At 36.1% G+C, this 12,259-nt stretch overlaps 1 protein-coding gene across 1 annotated transcript in view; it reads left to right on the top strand.

Annotated features, from left to right (window-relative positions):
• The first annotated feature begins 766 nt into the window (after positions 1 to 766).
• The window catches only part of SHOC1 (shortage in chiasmata 1), a 49,086-nt gene continuing 37,593 nt past the window's right edge, over positions 767 to 12,259 (top strand). Inside the window, exons 1-4 of the mRNA XM_050328917.1 lie at positions 767 to 811; positions 4,441 to 4,570; positions 5,149 to 5,230; positions 9,973 to 10,163. Of these exons, the coding sequence (XP_050184874.1) occupies positions 767 to 811; positions 4,441 to 4,570; positions 5,149 to 5,230; positions 9,973 to 10,163 (448 nt within the window). The remainder of the gene's footprint in view (positions 812 to 4,440; positions 4,571 to 5,148; positions 5,231 to 9,972; positions 10,164 to 12,259) is intronic.

Below are 12,259 nucleotides of genomic sequence, written 5' to 3'. Positions count from 1 at the left end.
TGACTCTTGTACCTTATTTTGATTAAGAACAAATATTCTCTAACCTTGTGCACACCTGAGCTGTGACATAGTCTGTTTTGCACTCACACAGTATCGCTGTCCTCGTATAGTTTTTGTTTCATTTCTGGTTCCCACTGGAAGCATCAGCTAATTTAAGAGACCTGGTGTTCTAGCAGGGCGCTGTGCTCCCAGTTAGTCTATAATCCTATAGTCTATACCTGTAATCTCCTTTACTCTTGTAAAACCGAAGGCGGGGGCGAGGGGGGAAGTCACTTCAAAAATACATGAGCCAGTGAAAAGTCAATAGTTTAGGAGGTAGTCGAACTACTGTCTTTAAAAGCTAATTTATAATCCATAAAAATTCATTGAATCAGATAATTTCTCAAACTTATTGCTTAAGGGAGGTAATTTGTATTACTTACATTCGCTTAATGACTTAAAAGGCTTTTTCTGTGGGATAAACAGCTAGAGGCATAACTAAAATAAAACCCAAAAGCCCAGTTCCTTCAGATAGAAATCAAGTGTGCATGGTCTGTCATTGCTCTGTTACATCCTTCCAAAGGAAGAACACTGAATACTTTGGGTAGCCTTCTTTATGGGAAATGCAGTCCAAGGTGCATATGCTAGAAATTACAAACCTATTCTTGTTGAACCTGAATTTCAACCTTCTTTTTCAACATTTTTAGAGGATATAAAAGGTCTTTAACTAATTCATATTCTGTATATATTCCAGACAATTGGAGGGTTGAAAACATCACAAAACAAGATGTTTGCAGCTTTACAGTATCACTCAACAGACTACTTATATGAGGTATAATTTTATTATTTCCCTTATTAGTCAGAATGAAATATAGCAGTAACTAAAGAAAAGATTGAATGCCCATTAGAAAAGATACTAAGAACTACTTTCTTAGGAATTCTCTTCCAGAGTGATTGTTGTACTGCACTTGCTGGGACAACAGTGAAGTGATTACAGGGATTTTTTTAATAAAAAATTTAAGTGCAGTTTTGCCAAAACTGACAAGCATCCACTATTTTTAGTGTCTGTTGCAAGTTTACTTACAATGCACTTATAAGTTTTCTGCTTACAGCTTTCTTTGGAGAATACTATGCTTCTAATGCATTAAATCAAATTAATTACTTTCCTGAGAACTAATCCAATATTCTATCTACTTTAGTGTGTACTGGGATGGTGATACACAATCCTGTATTTCCTAACAATTGTAGGGAAGAGTTTTTGTAATGTTTTAGCTTAAATTCATGGAAAACAGATGTCTTTTCACACCTACAATGAATATTTTGGCTTTACATGTTTTGATCAGTTAAGATATAGAAACCTTGTGAAGTCTTGCTTTATTTCCTGTCTCCATCTGTGATGTTGCCAATTGCTTATCCCGGAGGCACATGGTTGTAACTGGGTTTTTACTTTTTGCTATTTATGTTTTCAAAGAAAAGCTACAGGCCAAATAAAAGATTTCTCTCCCAGAGTGGTGCTTTGCTGAGAAGGGGTTATTTCTCGTGTGTAAGGTAGCAAGACATGATGTCTTTAAGAGTATAGGGAGAGCACAAGGACACACACAAGCACTCCTGGCACACAGATGGAGATTTGCAGCTTGGGAAGTGGTCTAGCAATAGTACTTGCAGTTAAACTGGGATCCATGTGATGAACCATTGCCCACAACCCTTTCCTTAGAGTAAAGGGATTGTTCCATATCATACCTGTGTGTGTGCCTACTGTTTTCTTAGACTGTAGAAACCAGAACTTTTTCTGTTGTAATTCCAACCGTATGCAGTCTATCGTTCAGTGTTTGTGTGGAAACCTTCTCGCAGTAGTTCCATTCAGTTTGATCTCCTGATGCTTCCATAATTTCTACAAATAGAAAATAGATATATTAGCACAACTTGCTGCAGTCTGCATGCAAAAGAGAAGAACTACATGGCTTTTCTTGAGTTTTGAGTTTTGAGTTTTGAGGAGGAGGACAGTGCTGACAGCAGGACAAATGAAAACTGTTGGAAGGGAAATGATGAGTGACCTTTGGGCTGGCTGCTCTGGAACAGAGTAAATCTTGCTCTGTAATGCTACCAGGAGGGGTTAATGGATGTGATCACACATTTAAAAGTGTTACAGATCTGGCTGTGCAAGGGACATGCCATGCTCAAACCACAGCTTCTTGTTCCACTCTTGTGCCTACCCTGTAGAGGAAGTTACATTGATTTTTCCTGTATCAAATGCAGTTGACTGAAGCTTCCAATTCATAGGAAATCCTGGAATTCAGTGAACTTATATCAAACTGATTCCTGCACACATCTGGCTCAACTGGATGTGGAATCCTGCTCTTAGTGTATTTGTTACACATTTATATCAATTCCAGATATAGCTTTTCCAGCTGCTCTTTAAAAGTGTATCTTTGAAGAGAGGAACCTTTTCAGTCATTAGAGATGCAAGAGGTGTGATCACAAAGTCATCTTAAAAGTTCAAGTTTTTCTAATGTTATAAACTAGCAATACATGCAAGCTGCATGGAACTATAAAAATGCATATTAAAAATTAACTTACAATTAGAACAGAAATTTTTGGAGACCTTAGCATTTCTGCGACAAACAGGGATAAACATGCATTCATTAAATACCATAACCATTAATAATGGCCTTGAAAAACACTTTTATATATTTGAGACAGGCAAGAAAGGTTGTGTGTTATCAGACATTATAAAATTAATCACTTAATCTTAACCTTTACATTTAGAACAATTTAATTTTTTTTTTTTTTTTGGTAAAATGCACAATTTTCCTGATTTAAGGCTGTTACCTGTGATTATGGTCCTAGGGTGTATTTGTTCCACTTCACAGCAGCAAAACTACATACTGGTATTTAAAATTCCCTTCTAATCTCTGTTGTATTATTGTTTGTATTTTTTGTTCAGTAGCTTCTATTTCTACAGTACGATGTCATTTTCCTTTAACCTAAGAGTACTTTAAGAGCTCTTACATCAGAATTCTGACAGTTTGCTTTAATCAAGAGAAGGTTATCATCAGCTCTTTCTGTTCCTGTGATCTCTATCAGAAAATTCACTTTATTTCCTGATAAATGCAGCTATTTCAGAAGCAACTTCAATACCAATTACTTAAACTTATGTACGGCCAGTAACATGTAGAAGACCTAAGTCCAACTACCTGTAGTTGTCTGACTCTGTCTTCTTTCTTCAGAATTTGTAAAAGAGATCACTGAGAAAATGCCACACTTTAACTTATGCAGAGGGGACCGCATTGGATTGGATCTGGTTTTTTACAAGGGTGTTCTAAGGAAAAGATAGTTTTTACATTTTTTGGTAAAATTTACTAGAATTTACATGATTGTAACTATGCCACAGAAGATTAAACTGAAATGGAAAAAGGATTTGTACTGGTGAAGTGACAGTATTTGTTCTCATTGCTTCCCACATCTCCCCCACCGCCCCCAACTTTCTGCTTATACAGGAAGTTTTGAAAAGTACACCAGTAGCATGGTAGTTCTGGGTGCAGTCCAAGTCAGTGAAATATTTCTGTTTTGTCTTCTGGGATGTCTAACACTGCAAACTGTAATTGGCTTGACAGCATATGCCGAGATGGGTGGACATTTCTAGGACTGAAGCAGCACAGCTGCAGTGAGGCAATGTACTTAGAACTACAGAGAAGTTTCTAGAGTCACTCATTATGTTCTCCCACGTGTCTGTAGCTAGTTGCCTTTTCCAGTGTGCATTTTACACCCCAGAGTTTTTGAGAACAACTTCTTTCTAAGCTATACACTCGTTAAATACCAAATCCTGTGTAAGAATAATTTCTCTCTGCTTCCCGAACAAACTGATTGTTCTGTGGCTTTGTGTTATTTATGCAGTACTGTCACATTTCTGTGACAAAAGAACTGTTAGATGGTTTATTGAACTTGGTCTTAAGTGAAGAGTTACTGCAGTTGCCACATCAACAATTTAATTCTAGAATTACATTGATTACTACCATGTCCCCCTGTTTTTAGTGAAAATGAAAGCACTTTAAAGGGCACATGAAAGATGAGAGGCTTTAGAATATTAAAAGTACTTGAAACAGCAATAGTAGGAATGATTTTAAATTGTTTCTGGTCATGTGTCCATTTAGCAGACCATTGCAAGTGTTAAGATAAGCACTTCTAATTGCACATTCAAAGTTTAGTTACAGTGTAGCTAAGCATATGTGCAGGTTTGCATACGCAGAGGCATAGATTAAAAGTTAAATAGCAAGTCAGGTAAATGTTAATATTTTCTCTTAGTCTGAACTGTGTCAGTATTACAGAAGTAATAAGGTTTAAATATAAAAAATCATGTTCTAGAAGAAAACACTTGAAAACAGCGGGAATGTTTGAAAAGGTAGTGCACAAAAAGAGTGGACTTGTCTCTCACAATTTTGTCGCATGCCTTGTTTTGTGCAGAGCACAGCAAGACAGAAGTTTTCCATCTGGAGATTATCACTTTGCTTTCCTCCCTGTTTATATCAAGATGAAAAATATCACCTCACAGGACTCTTCACCGATGATAAATATAGGAAGCCATGGACTAGAGGTAGGTTATATAATCCTTAAGTTTTAATTTAGATTTACTAAAGGAAAAGCTTGTGTTTGTCCATATTATGATAAGTCTGGTTAAAAAAAAATAATTCCCTGAGCTGGTGTTATGTCAGTTAATATATCTCTTGAAGGCAGAACATACTCATCACCTAAGTAGAAACAGGTGGGTAATGAATATTTATTTGTGTATGGGACCATAAATGAGGGTGATATTTGATTAGTTTGTAGAGACTTCTGGAAAGTTTCTGTCCAGAGAAGTGGTTATGGAAGAACACCAATGATCAGAGATAAATGAAATACTAAATCTGATAAGTTGGGAGAGGTTCCAAAAATGATGCTGAGGTTATGAGATATGGAAAAAATTGAGGGTTTCCAATGACGAAGGTAAACATGTATGAAAGTATTTGCATCTTTTGGTGTATTTGCATTACTTTTGCTAATGGAAAATAATAGTGTTGTTTCTTCTATACATCTTGTGTAAAGTTTGGTTAGCCTCTGCAATGGTTTGATCAATAAATAAAAATGAATTTTAATATTTTCTGTGTGATTTTCTTTCACTCTTTTTTGTCTCAGTTACTTCAACACAGAACATGGTCACTATTTCAGTATTGGATCAGTGGAAGAAAAGCTTACCTGTGGAGGATTTCCTGGAAAAGTCAGTAACCTTTAGTTAAAAACGCATATGATTTCTTTGATAACATTCAGATACTTTGTGAATCATAAGCTAATGATGATAACGGAATATGGAAATGTTTTCTGACAGTAGCAAGTGCACAGTGTGCTGGAGCTGTACGCTGCAGCAAACAGCTTAAAGATGGCTTTTTCACTAAAAGTAGTATTGGTGTTTTACAGAGTTCACTGCTTCTTCATATAATTTTTTTAATGGTTGTATAATCTATTTATGACATTGGAGAAAGTCTCTGGAAACTGTTTATGAACATGAAAACAAACCATGAGGACGTTTTGCCCCCTCCTCCTCTCTAAGACCATTATCTCTTGTAACTGTAGATGAAGCTGTTCGAAGGAGGGTATTTATAAATCTTTGAAAAGGTGTAAAAGGCAGCTATCAAAAGTCAAACATATTATAGCAATTAAATATAGATATATTTATTTTAAAATGTTATGTACAAAGTCAAAAGCGTCAAATGAGCTCTGAAATTGAGTTAATTTTAAAAACAGATTTGCAACACATCTTTCCAGCATATATTAGACTCAAAAGAAGATTAGGGTTCTGCAAAAACCAGTAAATTGTGTGTATTTCTGCTTTCAATCATCAGCATGAAAGAAACAGAGAAATTACATTTGTGCTTTTACAGCGCTACCTAAAATCTCTATTATCTTCAAATCTACATAAAAAAGCTGGTTGTAAGGAAAACTTATGACTGAAGAATTAAATACTCATTTACAGAAAATGCCTGTGCCAGGCTTCCCAATACCTCACAGTGGCACTCTTCTATGATTTCACTATGACAATCTTTAATTTCCTTGCTGTATACTAATTGGGCATAGCCCTCTGCTCATTCATGTCACAGAAATGGTCATGCTCATAGAGCAGATTAAGGCTGTGCAGGACATGATGTGGATGTCTGTTTAATTCTGTGCACTGAAATACAATTGAAATCACATTCTGTATCTTCAGAAAAAAATTAGACTATTATATGTAATATAACCATCTTTGCACCTTCAGGGAGTGAGATAAATATTAGGAGGACACTGCAAAACTCATGCAAAGATATCACCCAAGACATTTTCTAGACTAGTAGTACTAAGAGAAAAAGCAGATCCTGAAGAAGTTGTTATAAAGACACAGAGTGATTTAGATATCAACAGTGAGCACTTGAGGAGTCAGATGCCATCTCAAGGAGTATTAAATGCCAAGAATCAGGAATTTTATCAAACCAAACAACATTTACTTTTACCTATTGCTTTGGCACTTAAGTCAGTTATAACATTTAAATAAAACCAAGGAAACCAGTGCACATGGTAGGCAACAGCTACAGAAAATTTGAGACCATTTCACTTAATGTATTGTAAAACAAAGTGGGCTAGATCTCTGCACCAGTAAAAAATTGCTTGAACTGAGACAGGCAAATAAGGAGCAGGGAGTTAAACTTAGGAGGAAGGGATGTGTATTTGCTTCAGATTATTCAAGTGCTTTGCGTTTTGTTTAAAATAAGTAAAGAGAATGTAAGTTCTTATGTGTTTTATGATAGTGGTTTTTCTGGGGGTAGGACTAAGCAGTAGTAGTACACATAATCCATCACAGATCATTATAAATATTTGCAAAGCAAGACATAAACACATTAAAAAAAAGAGATAAAGAGTGTGCAATAAACACAGTAGGTGGTTTGTTTTGGATATTTGAAACGTGACCTACAGTAAATGTTTTTCAATAGATTTATTCTTAGCAAGGAACAGGGAGTGAGTAGTGTGACAACTAAGTTCACATATAGCACTAATTTCTTTCTAATACTCAAAACCAACAGATGAAAGAAAATAAGATGTTAGAATCTTTTCAAAAATTATTGGGAACGAGCACTAAAATGTTCTGCTGTTGTCATTTCAAGCAGTGGTAGGCATTTTTTCTGGAGTACATTGTTCACTGCTGGGTGTGATTCATAGGAGAACTGCAGTCCTGAAGTTGTACCAAAAAAATAAAACTATCTAGTTTAAAGATTCTGCACTTACTTATGGTTTGGCATAATAATTTATCAAAGGATGTCCCAGATGTGCTGCTGTGTAATACATTTGAGTTCAGTATCTTTGGACTGCTTATCATACAATTCAATACAGTCTATTCTAAGATTCTGCTCAGTAGATTTTGAGGCTTTTGAGATTTTTTGAGACTTTGTCCTATTTTCACAGTAGGTATAAGATTTTACTGCTAAGTAGGGGCTTCATGTAGAATTTTTGCTTTTCTATGTGTCTAAATGTTCAGGTAACTAGGTTAGGAGAAATGGTATTTTGAAATAAGCTTGTCAACTTGGTGGTTTGGGATTTGTGATTTTTTCTGAGTATCTCGTCTTGTAAGCCAGTCAGGAGTGTAAACATGAATGACAGATGAAACTGGTCAGTGAAGTGGCTTGATATATTAGAAAAAAATGGTTCAAAGTGTCAGGGAGTCTACTGTCTTCTTGGAGAGGCTGAGAAATAAGAAGACGACAGGAAACAAGTTGAAAAAAAGCACTGAGGGGGAGAAAAACGTTAAGAAGACACTGACTGCCTAAGCAGGTGTGAGAGGACACCTAGCAGTAAAGCAGATAATGAGGTCAGCCTGTAATTCCTAGAAATTGCCAAATTACTTAATTGGATAAAACCCCCTTAGTGGCTTTATTACATGCACTTAGTAGCTATGCTTATTTTGATGACGGAACACAACTGTCCATATTTCAAAGATACTGCTGAAAGTTTTGCTTCATATTGTGAAGATCTAATTGAAGCTAAATACATTAAACGTAATGTAGTTCTTTCTGTGTTCGAAACACTGTACAAGCATTACTTCAACATATGTTTCCATACTTAGAGTAGTTTGCATTTAAAATATTTACTGCTTTCCAGAACAGCCTTACTTAGGGTTTGACTTTGGAAAAGATGTCTCATGTAGTCTCAAATCAGCAACTCACTTAGGTATATTCTATTCTACAAAACTATAGTGAATTCTATCTATAAAACTACAGTGAAATCCACTGATTTCAGTGAAGTTGGCCCATGTGTAACTGGGCAGTGTTTTCAGGTTCATGGATTTTCAAAGGCTTATGCCATATGAAAGTTTTGATATCAGTTATCATCAGTACTGCATGGTTATTGCTTGTGAACTATACCACCTGCTGTTTCAAAATTACCTTTTGAGCTGTAGTCAAAATGTTGTAAAATAGTTGGTTTTTTAAAGATGTGTAGCAGATATTCTTCACTCTTGCTGTCTACACACAAAGGCCTATACTGAAATTCAGAGGTGACTCATATGAGAATTACCTTTAGAGGACTAGCAAATAGCAGGAAAATGCAGTGCAAAATATTATTAAAAATATGCATAAATCAGTAGGATGCACAGTTGAGAAACCCATTGTCTGAAATGAGAATAATAACTTCATTAAGTATAGATTAGTGTATAGCTGATCAATGTAGAGCTGATTTGGGTTCTTCAGAAATGTCAGTACTCATCAATCAGAGCCAATATATTGTTGCAGTCAATTTCAGTGGATAATGCAACATTAATACCTATTTTAACTTTTTATCAATTACAACCATTACAACCATTTTGTCCAGATGCATACTTAGCTCAGAACTGTGATGGTTGGTTCTTTTCCGTAGTCAAATTATTTTGCTATTTATTTGTCTAACAAGGTTTGTTTTATTTGTTCTCCTAAAGAAATAATAGTAGTATTGAGGTTAGTATGAAAAGTGACAGGAAATTGAAGTGGGTTTGTTTCTTCACTTATCTGTCTTTTTCCTATTGCTATTATTTGCAATTTCTTCGTTGTTTTTGAAACACAAGTGTGGTGAGTTGACCTTGGTTGAACACCAGGTGCTCACCAAGCCACTCTATCACTTCCCAGCTGGACAGGGGAGAGACAATAAAATGAAAAATGACTCGTAGGTTGAGATCAGGCCGTTTACTAAAGCAAAGTGAAAGTTTGCACTCACACAAGCAAAGAGGAAAGTAACAAGGTTTATTCTCTACTTTCCATCAGCGAATGATCTTCAGCCACTTCCTGGGAAAGCAGGGTTTCAGCACATGTAGCAGTTGCTCAGAAAGCAAACATTGTAAATAATGAATGCCCTCCACCCTCCTCCTTCCCTTTTATATCTGAGCTGATCTCATAGGGTGTGGAATATCCCTTTGGTTAGTTTGGGTCAGCTGGCCTGGTTGTGTCCTCTCCCAGGATATTGCCCTCGATGTGGGGAGGGGAAGGAATGTTAAGAGACAGTGCTGATGGTGTGCCAACACTGTTCAGCAGTACCAAAACACTGATGTGTTATCAACACCCTTCTAAGCTACCATTGCAAAGCACAGCACTGTGAGGGCTACTGTGGGGAAATGAACTCCAGCTCAGCCAGACCCAATACAACAAGTATACATTTAAATTTTTGCAGTAAATGCTGTGACATTGGTAGGTTTGGTGCTCTTTTCCAGCCGTTATCCTTATGTTCAGTTTAATTCTGGATGTAAACTTACAGAGCTTTTTCTTGGGGAAGAATTAAACATGTAATTGGACCATGGATCCAGTGGATAGTGATAGCAACTCTGTAATTTCTAACCTTCTTCAGTGAATACAGTGATTATCAGAGTTCTTAGAGTATCTTTATGAGTGCTGTTGATTCACTGAGAAGTCAGGGAAGTTATGACATTGCTTGTATAACAGCTTAAGTGCTAGATATTTTTTTCTGGTTTTTTAGGAGACCTATCTCTTCTGTAGAGCTCCAAATTGGAAATGAATTAATGGAAGTTATTCCAAGTTCAAATCCCTGCTCTCAGACTGACATAGAAGAACCCCTTTTACTTATGAATAAAGTTTTTAAGGAAGAATCCACTCAAGAAAAATATTTGAAGATTTACCATGTCACTGAATTTAAAGAACCATGGCAAGGTAAAATGTTTAATTCACTGCTTTCTAACTTTTGGTAGAATCAGCTTGTTGAGTTCTATCTTTTTTGTGCGGGTTCCATAGGCATTGATGAAGTTGTCTGGGTGATTGCAAACCTTTCCGGTTGCCTAGGGTATGACCACTGAAGGCATATATATTCCCTAGAGAAGCAGGGCTTGTATTAGCAGTTTAAGATAGGTGCAAACCAAAAGAATTTTAAGGCTGATGAAATATATGGCAGAAGGTGCCAAAAAGGTGTTACAATAAGTAAATCATATCAGGCATTGAACAAAATGATAATGATCCATTATACATCAATAAAATTAGATCCTTGAAGCATTTTCCTTGACCACATCAAGCAGAATGAGAATTAAGCAGTTTCCACTTTGTTGCTGGGATTTTTCAAACCTGTTGCTGTGATTGTTCAAATTGAGGAGTGTCCCTGTGTGTTTTCTGAAATTTTGCAATTAATAGCGCCCTAACAGATATAACAAATTCTGACCACAGAAAACCTAATGTTAAGAAAGTGTTTGATTCAACTATATTATAATCAAAGAAAGTGATGATATTGCATTCAAGTCACAATTCTGAAAAATAAGCATATTTAAAAATGTGGACCTGCTCTTCCTAGAACCGTAAAGTAGCAGCTCAGCTCAGTTTCCTATGAATTTCAAGCACTGCAATTTGTGAATTTCAAACTCTACCTGTTGCTTCAGTAGTAAAATTCTATATTAGGAAAGCAGTTAGGTATGTGGTAGTATCTGTTCCACTTCAGGAGGGCCCTTTAGTACACATATAAGTGCATACCTGCTTAGACATGCTTTCCTGAGATAGGGAGTAACAGGTTAAAGTGTGTTAAAATAAACAAAGAAATACAGTAATTAAAATATTTTAATCACATTAGGATAATTAGATTAATTGGGAAAATCCTCCTTTCTTTGTATACTTTAGGTACTATGGCTCCTTACAATAAAAAAGTGAATAAAAACTATAGCTAAATTGGGAAAATAAATGCAAATCAAGGCCAAAGCTGTGCCTTATTTGACTTGATTTCATGTTAGTATATTTGGAGTTGTCCAGCTTTCTTTGAGTTAACAAAAATTAAATTAGGTATTTGAGGACAGCAAGTTCAGGTCATTGATACAGTCTTTATTTTCTCATTGATTTTAGCACCTAATTTCGCAACCACTAGTTGACTGAATATTCAGGTACTTCCTACTTTGTTTTCCTGGTTGCCCAAAGAAAAGGAAGAGGAATAGATTAGGGATTTTATAACATATCAGAAAAAATGTCTTTTTTTTTTAATTAGAGGTACTTTCAGCTTTATAGGTTCCTAGAAGCCGTAGTAGCCTCTTCTGAACTGTTCATCTCAATAAACAGAGGCATTTTACAGTGAGGCATTTATTTTTCAATTGATAGATTTCTTTATGGGAATCTAAGTCAGAAGCATAGAACAGTCTAGGAGACGAACATAATCATTATCTGTCACTTCCAGCCACTAGGAAGGAAGGGAAGGTTATTACAGATAGGGAGTCATCCAAGGAATGAAAGGGGGATGTAGGAATGAGGAGACTTCCATGATGGTGAAAAATAAGAAAGAATAAAACCTGCACTTTACAATTTTATGTGTATTATATATATATGTAAAATGTGTATGTAAATATATGTGTATATTATGTTGTAAATGTAAGGGATTGCATCAAAAAGGGATGTGGTTACTGTCTCCGTTCTGTCTCAGTAGAATGGTATCTAAACTCAGAAGAAATGAAAGTCTGTGGAATCCTGTTATCATAGAATAGCCTGGATTGGAAAGGAGTTTTAAGGGCAATTTAGGCCAACCCCCTTCTTGATCACTCAGAGGTCAGCTCAGGGCACTCAGAGCCCTGCCCAACCTCACCCTCAACACCCACAGGGATGGGGCATCAACCACCAGTCTGGGCAACTTATTCCTGTGTTTTACCACCCTCGCTGTACAAAACTTCTTCCTAATACCTCATCTAAATTATCTCTCTTTTAGTTTAAAACCATTACCCCTTGTTCTGTTACAATAATGGCCAGTCTTCGCAAGCGAAGATCCGGGGAAGGTCTTTACACCTTCC

The sequence above is a fragment of the Myiozetetes cayanensis genome, unplaced genomic scaffold (genome assembly GCF_022539395.1).
Source record: "Myiozetetes cayanensis isolate MyiCay16 unplaced genomic scaffold, myiCay2020 scf4, whole genome shotgun sequence".
Lineage (NCBI taxonomy): Eukaryota > Metazoa > Chordata > Aves > Passeriformes > Tyrannidae > Myiozetetes > Myiozetetes cayanensis.
The sequence above is the reverse complement of the archived record's forward strand: the minus strand, read 5'-3'. Positions and strand labels throughout refer to the sequence as shown.